Genomic DNA, 17,240 nt, shown 5'->3' on the forward strand with positions numbered 1-17,240 from the left:
TGTTTTTAACGGTCATTGATTTACACACTTTCTTATCAATCCCTTTTCTTTGGCTTCTTCACTCCTTTGTGATTGGCTGCACATCATCTTAACATGATTGGCTAGGGCATCTGCCCGTTATCTTTCCCTTGATCCGATGGGAGAAATGGGAAGAAAAAAAGTGTATTAAACTCGGCTGTTTTATTGGCTCCGCTTAGGGACGTACGGCGAGGACGTGGGCATCTCAAATTTATGATTGGTTCTTATACCCGTCAGTCACGCTGCAGCGAACCAAGTTCTGTGACCCGTACTACTCCCGATTGGCTGTAGGGGGTGGGGTTTAGGCTGAAAGGGTTTTCATTGGTCCGGAACTGCCCCGCTTGCGGCCCGAGCCCGCCCCTTGTCCGGTTGCCGTGGTTGCAGGCCAGGCCCGCCCGCTTGTCCTCTGACAGCGAGGCTTAGGGCGGAGGGAAGCGGGTCGGTCGGTCCGTCAAGCACGAGGCTCCCGCGGCCAGGCCAGCACGGAGCCGTTGCCATGGCAGCCGCCGCCGGGGGCGCGGACGAAGAGTCGCGCTCTGGCCGCTCGAGCTCGGATGGCGAGTGCGCGGTGGCGCCAGAGCCGCTGACGGGCCCTGAGGGCCTTTTCTCCTTCGCCGACTTCGGGTCTGCGCTGGGCGGCGGCGAGGGGCTCCCGGGCCGGGCGGCCGGCGGGGCCCAGTCCCCGCTACGCTACCTTCACGTCCTGTGGCAGCAGGACGCGGAGCCCCGCGATGAGCTGCTCTGTAAGATTCCCTCCGGCCGGCTGAGGCGCGCCGCCAGGCCCCACCGCCGGCTCGGGCCCACTGGCAAGGAGGTGCACGGTGAGGAGCGCGGCTGGAGGCGGGGCTGGCCCTCGGCTGAGAATCGGGCCCTGATCTCCCCAGCCCGTTCAGGATGGTGTCCTCCGACGTCTGAGCTACGGACCTGGAGTGACCCCTGAGTCCACTTTCAGTACCAATGGTAGTATTATAGCTGCTAAGGACCATGAGTGTAAAAAAAGTAGTCTTCCTGCTCAGAACCAGTCCCGATGGCTTTTCACATTTGGTAGTTCCTGAATAGAAACTTTTCCTAACTCCAGGTGTTTATTTGTAGATAATAAATGGGATACTGGAGAATATTATCATATCAGAGCCAAGTCCTACCAACTTATTTCTTTAACTGCACAGACCTGGATTGGACTTTTCTATCTCATTTAGGCCTTAGGCAAACTATAGAACCTTTCAGCTTTAGTTTTCTCATCTGTAGAATGGGTATGGTATGCTTCACAGGTATGTTGCCAGAGTTATTAAGTAAGGTAAGGAATATATAGTTATTATTCTGCCTTTGTTGTGTGCCAAACACTGTTGGGTGGTTTGTGATCATTTCTGATCCTCGTAAAAACTCACTGAGATCCAGATACTGTTCCCATTTTACTGAAGGTGAAACTGAGGTTCAGAGAAATTGTCTTGCTCCAAGTCACATAGCTAGAAATTGGCTATGCTGGTATTAGAACTCCTGCTCTGGTACTTCTACCATATTGTCTTTTACATTTTATGGATGCCATGGAAACCAACACCCTGAAAGTTTTAAGAATGGGGACTTTTAGGGTCCCTTTAATACCTACTCATATCTTAGTGGTGTTATGAAGATTAAATGAAAATTTGAAAGTGCTGTATGAATGTAAGGAATCGTTATATATATGAATTGCAATTTTTGTCCATTTCTCTGATGATAAAGGCATTGCTTTCTGTTAGCCTCTAATATACAGGTAGTGTCATTGTGGAGAAAAAAGTTTCTGCATAGGAATCATCAAATTTAAGTAAGTCATTTGGGAGTGGTCTGTTTTGAAGGAGGATGTAAGATTATCTGTGTAACGAACTCACAGAGTGCTTCCGTGTAAATCATCTCATTTGGTCTTTGCAACGACTCAGGCCTGTCAGGAAAGAGCTCAACCTTGTTTTGCAGGTGATAGACCTGAGGCCCAGGGGGTTAACTAACTTGTTCACGGTCACCCAGCTCCAACAAGTGGCAGAGCCAATATCTGGCTCCAAAGACCTTGGAGGATTTGCTACAAAATGTGGCTTTTGCACTAGCTGTGTCACATTTCAGGTTTCTCCTAGTTCCCAGGGTAGTGTCACTTGTATCCTGGCCCCTTTCTTTCTCTTCAGATGCTACTGTGGCTGAATGGTGGGTAGCTAGGAAGCCATCACTTTTTGCTTCATCATGGCCGTTGCTGTTTTTTTTTTTTTAACTGGCACTCTTATTGTCTTCACAGCTCTGAAGAGGCTGAGGGACTCAGCCAATGCCAACGATGTGGAAACAGGTGAGTGTGCAGAGTGAGTCCAGCTCCCTGGTCTGGTCAGGGAAGGAAAAATCCAGGTAACCAATATCTGGGAAGACAGTGCTTGAATTCTGCTGGCTCACCCCTGGGACCAGGCTTGCTGTACTTATTGTATAACTGCAGTCATCTTGCAGATGACAAGTTTGGCTCAGATGCTCACTCTTCCCATGCTTCCCTGTCACCCTGTACTTGCTGATATCATAGCGTTTATCACCCTGTGGGCTCCATGGTGGTGGGGACCATGTCTGCTTTTGTATCCCTGGCACCCAGCCGCAGAGTAGGAACTTTTTGCAACTTGTGGTTAATGGGAATGAATAGTCAATTTGAAGTGCCAGGAGAGCCACCACCTTCAACTGCTCCCTGAGGCCTTGTGGTAGTTGGGTCAGTGGTTCTCCAACTTTAGTTGACAGAACATCTGAAAGGCATGGGAGGGGCTCCTAGCAGGACACCACTTTGTTTTTTGTTGTTGTTCTTCACCATTTGCTAGCTGACAGGGCAGTAGCAGCATCAAAGGTACAAGACAAGCCATAGGAAAAAAATTTTCATTGTATCCACTGACTTAATTCTTTCTGTGAATCAGGGGAAAGTGGTATATGGGTTTTCTTTGGCTGCTGTAACAAATTACCACAAAAATAATGTTGTAAAACAACACAAGTTTATCGTCAGACAGTTCTGTAGGTCGGAAGTCTAACACAGGTCTCACCAGGCTGAAATCAAAGTGTCCGCAGGGCTGTATTTCTTTCTGGAGGCTCAAGGGAGATCTGTTTCCCTGCCTTTTCCACCTTCTGAGGCCGCCCGCATTCCCTGGCTCGAAGTCTTCTACCTTCATCTTCAAAGTCAGCCGAGGGATAGGAGAGCCTGTTTATAGCAGGCGTGGAGAGAAGGTCGTTCCCCTCAGGGAGCTGGGCGTTAAAGCACAGGCCTTGAGTGGGTCCCTTATCCCTGGCAGAGCATAGTGAGCAGGCCTGGAAACTGGAGGGGTTTTCAGCGCTCTCCACTTTTATCTCTTTTCCATGAACTTTAATATTGTGGAATATTTGGGTAGCAACCTATGTAGCTTTTCAAGGAAAGATGATGTGTTCTCTTTTTAATATCTCGAGTGTGTGGCCAGAGAATATTTTAATTATACTTCCATTTCACAGAAAGTCTAGTTTATCTTTTTTTTTAATGGGTTTATTTTCTTTTATTTTCTTTCTCACATTTATTTACTTAAAGATTTATTAATTTTTTTTTTTTTTTGGCTGTGTTGGGTCTTAGTTGAGGCATGCGGGATCCTTTGTTGCGACGCGTGGGCTTCTCTCTAGTTGTGACGTGTGGGTTTTCTCTTCTCTAGTCGTGGCACGCAGGCTCCAGGGCATGTGGGCTTTGTAGTTGTGGTGCACGGGTTCCAGAGCACATGGACTCTGTAGGTTGCGGCACGTGGGCTCTGTAGGTTGCGGTATGCAGGCTCTCTAGTTGAGGCGCGTGAGCTCAGTAGTTGTGGCGCTCAGGTTAGTTGCCCCATGGCATGTGGGATCTTAGTTCCCCAACCAGGGATCGAACCCACATCCCCTGCATTGGAAGGCCGATTCTTAACCACTGGACCACCAGGGAAGTCCCTCTCTCTTTTTTAAATTAAAGTATAGTTGACGTACAATATTATGTAAGTTACAAGTGTACAGTATAGAGATTCACAATTTTTACAGGTTATACTCCATTTATAGTTATTATAAAATACTGGCTATATTCTAGTTTATCTTTTTTTTTTAATTTATTTTTGGCTGTGTTGGGTCTTCATTGCTGTGCACGGGCTTTCTCTAGCTGTGGTGAGCAGGGGCTACTCTTCATTGTGGTGCAAGGACTTCTCATTGTGGTGGCTTCTCTTTGTTGTGGAGGACGGGCCCTAGGCATGTGGGCTTCAGTAGTTGTGGCACGTGGGCTCAGTAGTTGTGGCTCGCGGGCTCTGGAGCGCAGGTTCAGTAGTTGTGGCTCATGGGCTTAGTTGCTTCGCGGCATGTGGGATCTCCCTGGTCCAGGGCTTGAACCCGTGTCCCCTGCACTGGCAGGTGGATTCTTAACCACTGCGCCACCAGGGAAGTCCCACATCTAGTTTATCTTGAATCAGGTGTCCACATGGTGGTTTTATTATTTTGGTGGAAATGCTGTAATTTTCCATTCAGAGTCTGTGACACATCCATCTTCATATCTAAGTGGCTCTTAGATTTACCAGGCTCTTGCTGGACTCTGACAGCGAAAGTGGCTGTAGATTAGCCTCTTCATTCCTTTTCCTCTATGGTTACCATTTTGTTTAATGTTTCTCTGCATGTTTGTTGGTTTTTTTGGTATAGGTTAGCAGTTATAGTGGATGTAAAATTTATACCCTGCTATTGTTAAATCGTAAGTGCCTTTCTGTGAATTCATAATCATTTAAAAGATTTTAAATGTGAAAATAATATGTGCATTTAAAATGTTTTGAAAATTAGAAAAATCTTCATGAAAAACATCCTTAATGTCAGCAAAGGAATCTCTGTTAATATTTTGGTGAATATCCTTCTTATCCTTTTTCCTATGCAGAGGAATTTTCTTGAAGGGCTTGCAAACTGTGCTGTATATACAGTTTTGTAGCCCGCATAATGTTTTGTGTATCATAAACATTTTTCATAGTCTTCATAACCATTTGTTTTTTCAAAATGGAAGCGTTATTTTTTCCTATTTATAGAATGAATATGTAGCTGTACAATTTTTTTGAAGCTTATGAAGTAAAAAGTAGAAATCACCTTGTAATTCCAAGCCTCAGTTATAACCACAATTTGTAATGGATGCACATGATGCCTTCAGAGGGACAAAGCAGGAGTTATTTAGTCAGTCACATGTTTGCACACTGGTTTTTCATTTTTAAGATAATTTCCCAGGAATGGGGTTGTTACGTCAAAGGATACGCACATCTTGAAGGCTTCTGATAGATGTTGCTAAAGTGCTTTCCATAAAGACTGTAGCTGCACAAATCACAAAACTGGAACTGACTGTTTTAGCTTTGCTTTGTCTCTTGGATACTGGCTCCCGTTTGGTGGTGAACACCGAGGTGACTGGAAGCTCCTCCTCCTCCTCCACTCTCATGACCCTTTCCCACCACCTTCATTCGTTCATTTATTCAGTCAGTCAGCAACATTCGTGGAGCAGGGCAAGTCATATCTCGGTCCAGGATATTAAGAAACAAAACAAAAAACCTACAGAATAGTTGGAGAAGACGAGTATAAAGCAACACCACTTCTAAAAAAAAAAAAAAAAAAAAAAAACCGAGGAAACTGAAGTCCTATATTTAGTTGGAGAGGTGTAAGTTCTCGAGCCAGAGAAGCCTGGGTTCCTAGCCGAGCTTGGCCTCCTGTTGGCTTGGGCTGGAGTCTGTCTCCTGATCTGTACCATGGACGTGATACTGTGCTGAGTGGTTGAGGGGTTTGGCAGTCAGGTACCTGATGCCGGGCTGCTGCTCCGTCTACAGTCGTAGTTACTCTAAAACAGCACAACGTGTTAACATGAAGCAGCAGGATGAACAGGGCCCTGTGGGGATGCAGGAGAGGGGGCAGGTCACTCAGCCTGAGATGAGAGAGATTCACAAAGCAGGAGATACCTAGATTTCATTTGAAAGACTCAAGTCCTTCAGAGGTTTGCTGGGGGATCACTAGAGCATTTTGTTTCTTGCTCTAAGTGATGTTTGGCAGCAATTTCTGCCTTTCAGTTGACGTGGATGTGTAATGCATAAGGCCTCACATTTTATAATGGCTCTGCACTTTTCAAGGAAGGAATTTCTCATCCATTATTCTCATTACAGCAACTCTGGAGGTTAGCAGGGCAGAGATTCCTCCCATTTGCCGGTGAATGGGGGCCCAAATCTAGGCCTTCCCACTGCCCCATGCTGTTGGCAATGAACTCCTTTCCTTTTTGCTTCGTTTAGCCTGGGACTTGGTCTGTGTGGCAGAGCCTGTGCTCTGTCCACTCTAAAGGGCTGCCTCCTGTGAGCAAAGTAAGAATCAGCCCACAGCTCTCTCGGCTGTGTCCAGCTGGAATGGATGTGTAGCCAGATGCAGGTAGAGGGGCGGGGCCAGAGTCTATGCTGGCGATTTCCATGACTCCGATATTTCTGACCCTGAGGGCCGAGATTCTTCTATGATGTTTTATCCCTAGACACGTAGTTTGAGCACCCAGAATACGGGCCCTCAGTTGTGCCCTCAGGAGAACGAGTCCCTTGTCATTGGCAGTCCCCATGGGGCCAGCCTCTAGGAGGGACTAGCTCTCCCAAACATTGTCAGTGCCTTGCCGGGAAGGGCCCCTGAGCATCCCCATCCATCCCCTGGGGCTGCAGCCTGGCTAACACTGCCACTCTCTCCACTTGCTCCCTCTGTCTTGGTGGTGTCAGTGCAGCAGCTGCTGGAAGATGGCGCGGATCCCTGTGCAGCTGACGACAAGGGCCGCACAGCCCTACACTTTGCCTCCTGCAACGGCAATGACCAGATTGGTGAGTCCTGGGGAGGGGGAGGGAGGGAGGCTGGGCGAGTAGCATCACTTCAGAGGGGCTGGGGGAGGATCTGCTGCCTGCTCAGCCGGGTGCTGGATATAAGGAAGACCCGGCCCCTCTCACTCCTTTAGCCTGTGGAACTGGCACTGCCAGACCAGGCCAGGGGTCCACCTGGGGAAAGAATATGATTGCCTCTGAGGTCGGACCAGTCCTTCAAGACATTCAGGCAACATTTACTCAGTGCTAAGGGCAGCAGCGGGACAGCCCCCCCTCTTTTATAAGTTTTTTTTTGGATGTGGTATAACTTATAAACAGTGAGCTTTCTGTGTGTATACACTGCTGTAACCGCCTCCTGGATCAAAATATAGAATATTTTCAGCACTCAGCAGCCTGCCTCATGCCCCTTCCAGTCCTTACCCCTGCGTGGACCTTGATCACCATAGATTAGTTTTGCCTGTTTTTCAATTTCACATAAATGGAAGCACAGAATACGCACTCTTGTATCTTGAATTCTTTCACTCAAAATTATATCCTTGAGGGACTTCCCTGGCGGTCCAGTGGTTAAGACTTGCGCTTCCAATGCATGGGGGAGGGTTCTATCCCTAGTCGGGGAACTAGGATCCCATATGCTGCACGGCCAAAAAAAAAAAAAAAAGGAATTATATTCTTGAGACTCATCCCTGAAGGTTGTGAGTAATGGTAGCTCTTTGCTCTCGTTACTGGCTGGTGTTTCATCGTGTGACGGACCACGGTTCACCCATTCTACTATTGATGGGCATTTGTGTTTTTTCCAGGTCTGGGCTATTAGGAGGAGCAAAGCTGCTAGGAACATTTTTGTACATGTGACTTGATGGATATAAGCACTTATCTGTGTTAGAATTGTTGGGTCACTGGGGTACACATGTTTAGCTAGTGTGTATTACCGAACTTTTCCCAAAGATGGTTCTACCAATATACACTCCCACCAGCACTGTAAGAGAGTTCCACATTTTCCCACATCCTTGGCAGTGCTTGGTATTATCGCTTTTAAATGTTAGCCCTTCTAGTATAGTGGTATCTCCTTGTGGTTTAATTTGCGTTTCCCTGATGGTCAGTGATGTTGAGCACATCTTCAGGTATTTATTGGCCATTTTTGTATCCTCTTTTGTGAAGTATCTGTTCAAGTCTCTTGTCCATTTTTTTAAACAAGTTGCCTGTCTTTTTCTTATTGATCTGTAGAAATTCTTTATATATACTGGATATAAATTATTTATTAAATATAAATGACTTTTTCTCAGTTTGCCTGTTTGTTCTCTGAATGTTCTCATTTGATGAACACAAGTTCTTAATTTTAATTTTATTTTTATTTATTTATTTATATTTGGCTGCTTTGGGTCTTCGTTGCTGCGCACGGGCTTTCTCTAGTTGTGGCGAGCGGGGGCTACTCTTTGTTGCGGTGCACAGGCTTCTCATTGCGGTGGTTTCTCTTGCTGTGGAGCACAGTCTCTAGGAGCGCGGGCTTCCGTAGTAGTGGCTCGCAGGCTCAGTAGTTGTGGCGCACGGGCTTAGTTGCTCCACGGCATGTGGAATCTTCTGGACCGGGGATCGAACCTGTGTGCCCTGCATTGGCAGGCAGATTCTTTTCCACTGTGCCACCAGGAAAGTCCCACAAGTTCTTAATTTTAATGATTCCAATTTATCAATCTTTTCTTTTTTATGGTTAGTATTTTTGTGACCTGTTTAGGAAATTTTTGCCTATCCCAAGGTTATGAAGATATTCTCCTGTTCTGTTCTACAGACCTGACTGTTATAGCTTTCACATTTAGGTCCATGGTCCCTCTTGAATTAGTTTCTGTATACGTTGTGAGGCTCAGATTGGCCTCCTCATATGAGTTAGTCTGCCTGCACATCCATCTGGGTAATTGGTGAGCCCTGGTGATACCACAGCCCACCCCTGATGTGACCTAGAGACTCGTAAGGAGGGGGTGCTCAGCATCTTCTGTTGGCCTAATTCCCACTGTGGTGCTTGGCTGTGGAAGGAGCAGAAAATGCCCTTGAGAGCCTTCACTAGCAGCCACTGCTATTGGAAGAGCTTTCTTTAACCCCTGAAGTCTCAGTCCCGTAATACCTGCATAGGCCAGGGGGCCCTCCCAGAATCCTCAGTTCCTGACCCTAGAGTCCTGCACATGAGCCTTAGGGGTGAATGAGCCAGTGAGTGAGTGAATGAAACAGCATGGGGGACTGTGTCAGCTTTCAGTGTTCCCCACTTTGAGTGAACCTCTTTAGCTAGGTTACAGGTGGGGGTTAGGGTGCTGCTCATAGAAGCCCCCAACAGCTCCTCTTGGGTTTTCCTGTTTCCAGTGCAGCTGCTTCTGGACCATGGAGCCGACCCCAATCAGCGAGATGGGCTGGGGAACACGCCACTGCACCTGGGTAAGTGCCTGGCAAGCTGCCAAGACACCCTTCTCTGCAGCACAGACAGGCTCCTCTGATGGAGAGCCTGGGGTCCTGCGGGCTCCCAGCAGTCTCTGCTATCATCTGGGGGGAGCCTGAGCCCCCAGGGCCACACTCCCCTTGGGCTGTGTCCCATGGCTGTCCCCATCCATCACTACCTGGCTGTGCCCTGAGCAGAGCTGATTACACAACCTGAACTGACTCAGCAGCAGCTCTGTTAGGGGAGGTTCCCGCCTTGCGGCTGACTCACACTGTGGCTCATGGTGAGGCAGGTCCCGTCTCCAAGCCTCAGTTTCCCCAGCTGTACAGGGAGGGAGTCGTATTTGATCACCGAGTCCCTCCCAGTCGCTACCTTGGTGATGCCTTCTCAGGGGCGTGACCTGGCATCGGGACCCTCAGAGACATAGTCCTGCTCCCTCTGGTGGGCACCCAGGCCAAGCCCCAGTGGTCCTGGATTCTCAGTCTCTGTTCTTCTCCCTCAGCGGCCTGCACCAACCACGTCCCTGTCATCACCACACTGCTGCGAGGAGGTGAGTGGTCCCCTCCCCTTCTCCCTCCACCTCTCCCCCTCACCCCCAGCATGCTCACCTCTGCCTGCTCCCACAGGGGCCCGGGTAGATGCCCTGGACCGAGCGGGCCGCACACCCCTGCACCTGGCCAAGTCGAAGCTCAACATCCTGCAGGAAGGCCACTCCCAGTGCCTGGAGGCCGTGCGGCTGGAGGTAAAACAGGTGAGTGCCCCCCTCAGCTGAGCCTGCGGCCCCAAGCAAACCCTGGGCAGGTGCTGCCCGAACCACAGACACGCCCACCTCCGGCACCAGGGCTCCTGGGTGGCTTCACGCGGACCCCAGCTGGCACCTGTTCCACTGTGCCCCTCGGCAGCAGCATTAGGCCACTTTGTGCCTCCCAGCACACCCTCAGCCCACCCTCTGGTTTCAGATCATCCAGATGCTGAGGGAGTACCTGGAGCGCCTGGGGCGGCACGAGCAGCGGGAGCGGCTGGATGACCTCTGCACCCGCCTCCAGATGACAAGCACCAAAGAGCAGGTGAGCCGCAGCTGCAGGTCCAGACCCAGGCCCTGGCCGGAGCCTCAGGGCCAGCCCACCCGTGCTCTGACACAGGAGAAAGGCCTGTCGCCCACTGTGGACCTCAGAGCCTCTGTCTACTTCCTTTGAAACTGCCCTGGCCCTTCTCTCTGGGGCGGTCTGAGACCACCTGGCAGCAAGGATTCAGCCTCGGACAGCTGCTCCCTAGTCACGGTGAAGCCACCACATGCCCTGCAGGGAGAGACAGTGTCTGCCCTCCATGCCTGTGGTGCTGCTGGGGGGACCCGGGGGCACCCCATAACAGAGCCTCGGTTTCATCCCGCAGGTGGATGAAGTGACCGACCTGCTGGCCAGCTTCACCTCCCTCAGCTTGCAGATGCAGAACATGGAGAAGAGGTAGCAAGAGAGGCTCCCTGCCCTCCCGCTGCGCCACTCTCCCCCGCCCCACTGCCCTCTCATTACAAAGGAAAAGCCCAGTGCCTGGGACTTTGTCTGCCGAGGCCCTCACCCCCAGCTGCTGCGAGGCAGAGATGCTCTCTCACTGACCTCAGCGCCACTCCCAGCCACGGTCTCCATCATCCCTGGGGGCCAGGACCACAGCCCACAGCGTCTTCCTTTGGCTCCCACAGCACCGCAGCCACGCCTCACTCAGCTCTGGCCGACACGCTATCCTAGCAGGCCTCACTCGTCCCATGGCCTCCCTGGCACCCTCAGCAGGCCCCAGACCCTTCTCTGTGTCCCTTTCCAACTGTGGGCTCATTGCAACCAGCAGGATTTGGCTTAGGGCAGGCACCCTCTGGCCTAGGGGGCTTCTGGGCTGGCCCCGCACCTCTCACCAGCACTTAGGTTTAGGCTTGTCACCGGACTTTCAACGAGACATGGCAGTGAGTTTCTCTGGTTGGAAGGAGGGCATTGGTGAAGCCTAGACCTTAGAAATACAAAGTTAGGAAGGGCCCGGCTGAACCCAAAGCAGGTAATCCCCAGCCTTTTTTCTCCCAATCATTGAAACACCAGGAGGGGGTCGCCATTCTGCAGCCTAGTTGTAGTAGGCAGAAGAGTGGCCCCCAGTATGGCCATGTTCTAATCCCAGGAACCTGTGAACATTACCTTATATGACAAAGGGGACTTTGCAGATGTTATTAAGTTAAGGGTCTTTAGACAAGGCGACTGTCCTGAATTATCCAGGCGGGCCATATATAATCACACAGATCCTTATTAGAGGGAAGCAGGAGCTCAGAGAGGAAGCAGGAGATGTGGTGACGGAAGCAAGAAATCGGAGTAACTCGAGGAAGGGGTCACAAGACAAGGAATGCAGGCGGCCTCCAGAAGCTGGAAGAGGCAAGGAAATGGATTCTCCCTTCAGAACTTCCGGAAGAGACCAGACTACTGATACCTTGACTTTAGCCCGGAGAGATTTCAGATTCTGACTGCCAGAACCATAAAAGAATAAATTTGTGTTGTTTGAAGGCCCAAAAACTCACTGCAAAGAAGTCCCACCCCGCCACCCCCTGCCGCTGCCACTTCTGCCCCGACGGGAGCAGACATTATTCCCCTTGGGGCTCGAACACACCAAAGGCGACGCCCCCTCCTGGAAGGGATCTGCCACAGCAGGAAGCCTGAAGGGAGGTCCTGCTGTGCCCAGCCCTCTCCCAGGAAGCATTCGACTGCAGAGTAAAGACAGGCTTTTTCCAGAGCCTCCCTGTCTGCTCGGGCTCTGCCCCACCTTCCCTCTCACCCAGTTGGAATCCTGGCTGCTTTTCAGAGGAGGGAGCTTGTCTCCCAAATCCCAGCTTGACCAGACCTGAACTGAACTCATGGGACCCAGCTGTTCCCCAGACCCTAAGGAAAAAAAGGGTCTTTCTGTGGGGCTGAGGTACAGGTCCGGGGCTGCCTCCAGGACCCTGGGAGAGGGGAGGCTGCAAGCCCCACCAGGTCGCCAGGGTTGGGGAAGGTCCCCTCCCCAAGACTGGGGGGAGAGGAGGGCAGAGGAAGCAGTAAAGTGTGTCCATGCAACACAAGCTGCTGCTGCTGTGAGCAATGTGGCTGCTGGCTGGCCGTGTGCCAGAGTAAGGTGAGGGGCGACCTGTGAGTGGGACAGGTGGGTGGGCGGGGCGGCCTTTCTCCCTTCCTTCCTGTCCACGTGATTAACCCCCTCAGGTGAGCCTGCCCACTCAGGCCCAGGGGGCACGTTAGAGCTTGCCCTCCTCTGGGGGCTCTGCTGGGGCCTGTGCCTGGACACAGCCCCGCTTTGCCCCTGGCCCCAGGGGTGGGGCTGAGCAGGGAAGAGCCTGGGGCAGAGGAGAAGCAGGATGGGAGGGAAGGGACCTCAAACTCGGTGAGCTTGCTTCTCTGGGCCTCCCTCCAGCACACCTCCGGGGCTGATCACCCTAGAGAGCGTTGAGGCAAGGTTTCTCAACCTCAGGTTTAAGGGGTTCAATTAGCGGGCCATTAGAGAGGTATGAACCCCCTGAAACGATGCAAGATTTTGTGTGGAGAGTATGCATGTACTGATAAAAGGGTCTATAGCTTTTATTCTAAGCAGGGTCCACACTCAGAAGAGGTTAGGATCTCTTGCTGCAGAACTTTGGGAGCAGATAGGTGAGAGGCCTGGCCAGGGCATCCTGGGGACTGCCTGGGCACTTCTGGGACCTGTTATTCCCTAGGGCAGCCTGCTTTCTGTTGGCAGAGCTGAGGAGGTGGGGCATGCTGAGACTTCGTGAAATTGCCCTGAGATGACTGCGCATTTCTAAGATAACTAACCTGCCTCGGAAACTCATGAACTAACCCCTAACAAGTTCTTGGCCTGGACCAAGCTATCCCCACCTGGCAAGTGGGGCACCTCCCTGCAGCATCCTCCATCCCTGTGGTGCCTCGCCCACCCATCCCTGGCCCTGTAGCCATGTAACTAGGAGAATGACCACTGGGACAAGCGAGGGGGCCACCGTGAACCCCACCTTGGCTGTACAGACAGTGAACAAAAGGCTTGACAGATGAAGGTGGCTTATGGGCCAGCCATCACACTTGCCAGACAGCCAGGCAGCTAGCCAATCTGCCTCGACCCTTTGCCGGCCAAGATTTTTCCTGCAATCCCAAATCTCTCTGAAGATCCAGCCAGTTAAAGTCAGCCTCAGACATTAGGGTGAGTCAGAAAACACACAAGTTGGCCCTGAGCAGACTGGGCTGGGCAGGGCAGGATGGAGAACTGGACAGAGGCTGCCCACACAGGAGTTAGCTCTGTTACTAGCTGCTCTGGGAGCTACCAAGTTGGTGGGGGGAGCAGGGAGGGGGCCGGGGGGTTGGGGGGGGCAGTAAGAAGAAATCCTGTTTGCTGATTTCACCGGCTGGGTAGGGTCCTTTGCTTTATACCTCCCATTTCATTCACGTTGGAAATACCTATCAAGCACTTGCCACGTGCTCGGCAATGTTCCAGGTAGGAATACAACAGGGAACAAAAAAAGCAAAATAAAATCCCTGCCTTTGCCCATGGCAGACGGCGGTAATGCTTGGGAAATATTCACAACTTCTCCCAACCATGCTGTGAGATAACTGGCCTTGCTGGTGCTTTGAACGGGTGAGAAAATGCAGGTTTGCCAGAGTGACCCAACCAGGCAGCTGGGCTGGACCTGGACCCACCCCCAAAGCTCATGCTGTTTCCACCATGCCTGAAATTAGAGCTTTCTCAGAAGCAGAGTTTCCTAAAACAGGGTGACAACATTTGTCGAGCTCCTACTGTGTGCCAGCAGGCCCTTTACACAAGCCCTTTGATTTAGTGTTTGCAGCCAAAAGGGTAGCCAATGCCCTTGCTCCCACTATTTTATAGATGCAGAAGATTGAGGCTCAGGCAGAGAGTAACTTGCTTGAGGTCAGATAGCGGTGCAGGACCCAGCCCAGCCCAAGAATCTCTGCCAAGGTTCCCAAAGTGCCAGTGTCCCCAGGGCTCCTGAGACACAGTAGAAACTGATGGACCTTACTGAGTGAATGTCTCTTGTCCCCATGCACGGAGGGGTGGGCCCCTTCCTCGCTGAGCACATGGCACAGTGTGCTCGGTGGACAAGGCCTGCACCTGGTCACCTGGAGGAGAGAGGACAGTGTGAGGTGATGGGACTGAGCTGGGTCTGGAATGGTCTTTGCTGATCTTTGGTGGCTACCCAAACTATTGCAGGCCTTCCGAGGTGGTGGGAGAGTTGGGAGCGGCATGAGCCAGGCCTGGTGGATGGACAGGCACAAGCTGGCTTTGGGGCCAGGAGATGGCCTGGAAAAATGCAGGGCTCGGGAGCGTGAGGGGCTGGCCAGAGAGAGAGGTGAGACCAGGCTGTGGAGATCCTGAGGTCTGAAGATTTGCCCTGGCGACAGAAAGCAGGTGTGGCAAGCTCTCACCTCCACCCTGGAGATCAGATGCATCCTTATCCAGAGCAGGCACCACGAGCTCCGGGTAAAAGCCCCACCAGCTCCCCAGATTGCTTCAGATGCTGAGCCCAAGGCAGGGTTAGGAGGTCAGGAAGTTGGACTGATTGATGCCTGGATAATCCCAACAAAGTCCCTGGCTCCCCCCAGCGATAGGGCCCGAAGTGAATTAGCCCAAACCCCCTGATGCTGGCTTTCAAGCTAACTCCGAGACCTTGGTGCCTGCAAGGAGATATGATCAGTTCACTTTACAGTTGAGGAAACAGGCTCAGGGAAGCAAAGGAGTCTTACCTGAAGCCCCAGACCAGGGTCCAGAGTGGTCCCTTGTCTCGGTGACTGGTCCACGCCAGCCTGGTGACTTTCTCCCGCTTTGAAGGTTGGGGAGGATGGCACGTGTTATAGAAGCACTTGGCCGTCAGCATGCCCAGTGGGGCAGAGACAGGTGAGTCGCGCCTCCCCAGTTGGATTGTGAGGGTTTTTTCTTTTTTTTTTTTTTTTTTGGGCCACACCACGTGGCTTGCAGGATCTTAGTTCCCCAACCAGGGATCGAACCCGGGCCCCTGGCAGTGGATGCTTGGAGTCCTAACCACTGGCCGGCCAGGGAATTCCCAGACTGTGAGGGTTTCTGATGGAGGCAAGGGTCCACCCAGGAGAGCCCTTGAAATCTCGCATATAGCTGGCAGCACCAGGGAGCAGCCCGAGGCAGTGTGCCTAGAATGCAGCCTGGCTCAGATGGCTCAGTTCTACGGGTCCTGAGGAACAGAGAGGTCAGCTACGAAGTGCAGGAGCCAGGATTCAAACCCAACGATGTGGCTCACAGCCCGTGCCTTGACCCCTGCACTATGCCACCTCTCTGAGTTGACCTGGCAGGTCCACCAGATGCCCAGTCCAGCACCCTCCCCAGCGCCACAGCCATCCGAAGCACCCCCAGGAACTCCAGGCTGGCACCCCTTGCCCCTCAACCCCTCCTCACCCCCCTTCCTCCTGCTTCAGTCTCACCCCTACACAGAGCCCAGGCCTCGAAAGCAAGGTGGCACCAAGCAGACGCCTCAATAAATCAATCTTGTCCTCTTAAGCCAGAAACAATTCCACCCCTGCACAGCGTGTCCCTCTGGCCTCATGCCGTCTTGGATCCAGCTGGTGACTCACAAATGAGCCCTGCATCAGGGCTGAGGACTGATGTTCATTAATAGGAAACCTCGGGGTGGTTAATTGGTATTTATGTCCCCAGGTTCACAGCTCGAAGTTGATAGCTGGTGCTGTTCCCGTTGGCCTGAGGCAGGGAGAGGGGCTGGATAACGCGGCTGTACCGGGACCCGCAGCTCGCCCACCCTCCCCGGGGCTGAGTTTCACCCTTGGCCACGCTTGCTACACAGGGCGGATGGCTGTGGGTGGAGGTCACCTTTGCATGTTCAGGTTCCTCCTTCCCCTTCAAAAAACTCCTACCTTCCCCTTCTCCCTAAAGACCGTGGAACTGAAATCAGACCAACCCGATTTAGACCCCAGCTCTGTTTGGGGCTAGCTGTGTGATCTTGGGCAGGTTACTTAATCTCTCTGAGCCTCAGTTTCTCCATCTTCAGAACTCTAAGGCAGATGAGACACAACTTCCAGAGCCAAGTGCAAGGCCTGAAATACAGCAGGTGCCCAGTACACCACCATCCCGTGGACACCCCCGCCGTGTCCCCCAGGCCCCTGGTCGCATCGTGTTCCAACTGAGCTCAGCATCTCCCGCCCCAGACCTCTGCCCGCATCACCCCCACTGCCACCCCCAGGAACCCAAGCCAGAGGCTGGGTGTCATCTGGGACACCGCTTACCCCACAACAGCTGCACCTCGTATGGGTTTGTCCCGTCTGTCCACGTCTCCCCACCCGCTGCTGGAGTCTTGGATGTCTTCATCTCTCTGGATTCTCAACACCAGCCTCCTAACTGGTCTCCCTGCCCCCAGTCTCATTCTGCTTTCCCTCCCCGGGAAAAGCCTGCCTTGCAGCCAGAAAGAGTTCCCTAAAGAGTACATCTGATCAGGTCACTCTTTTGCTTAAAACCTTTTCGTGGCTCCCCATTGCCCTCAGCACAAGGTACAGTCTCGGTTTCAGACAGGATTTACAGAATCCTTTGCGGCTGCCCCCCACCTCACCTCTCCCACCTCACTTCCTGCTGGGGCTCCCGCGTACCCTGTCCCAGGCCCTCAGCTCGTCGTGCTGTGCCAGACTGCAGGTAGAGGACCCCAGGTGGCCTGTGTGTGTATTCTCCCATCTCTCCTTTCCCCATCTGTCCTAACTCCCACTTCAGGACTTGGCTTGGGCATCAGCTCCTCCAGGAAGTCTTCTCTGCCTCCCCAAGCTGGTTAGGACCCTCCTCTGGGCTCCCACAATCCCCAGTGCTTCTGTCTTTCTTTCCTGCAGGAGAACTCTGTACTCAGTAGGTGTTCAGACATGAATGTTGCAGGCCCATCCCTAAGAGGTCTGCACAAACAGGAGGGTGAGAGGGCTGCAGAATTCAAATCTCCCCCAACTAAGAGGAGCTCC

General features: G+C 52.0%; 1 protein-coding gene across 3 annotated transcripts; it reads left to right on the top strand.

Annotated features, from left to right (window-relative positions):
- The first annotated feature begins 363 nt into the window (after positions 1-363).
- ANKRD54 (ankyrin repeat domain 54) lies at positions 364-11,786 on the top strand. 3 transcript variants are annotated; one of them, XM_081247847.1, is made up of 8 exons: positions 364-839; positions 2,273-2,320; positions 6,732-6,830; positions 9,176-9,242; positions 9,746-9,793; positions 9,870-9,994; positions 10,203-10,310; positions 10,636-11,786. In XM_081247847.1, exons 1-7 carry the CDS (start codon positions 515-517, stop codon positions 10,268-10,270), a joined length of 780 nt encoding a protein of 259 aa, XP_081103973.1. In that variant the 5' UTR covers positions 364-514; the 3' UTR covers positions 10,271-10,310; positions 10,636-11,786. The 3 variants fall into 3 exon arrangements, with proteins under 3 accessions (XP_081103973.1, XP_081103972.1, XP_081103974.1); XM_081247846.1 differs by having other exon boundaries at positions 372-839; positions 9,171-9,242; XM_081247848.1 differs by having other exon boundaries at positions 706-839; positions 6,737-6,830; positions 9,171-9,242.
- Positions 11,787-17,240: the final 5,454 nt, after the last annotated feature.

This window comes from Mesoplodon bidens (assembly GCF_964165515.1).
Source record: "Mesoplodon bidens genome assembly, chromosome: 11".
Lineage (NCBI taxonomy): Eukaryota > Metazoa > Chordata > Mammalia > Artiodactyla > Ziphiidae > Mesoplodon > Mesoplodon bidens.

Excerpts from the sequence above, each read along its gene's own strand:
- ANKRD54 (XM_081247846.1), top strand. The coding sequence starts at position 515 with ATGGCAGCCGCCGCCGGGGGCGCGGACGAAGAGTCGCGCTCTGGCCGC. Across the intron at positions 2,321-6,731 it reads TGCCAACGATGTGGAAACAG|TGCAGCAGCTGCTGGAAGAT; the intron begins GTGAGTGTGCAG and ends TGGTGGTGTCAG. Across the intron at positions 9,243-9,745 it reads GAACACGCCACTGCACCTGG|CGGCCTGCACCAACCACGTC; the intron begins GTAAGTGCCTGG and ends CTTCTCCCTCAG.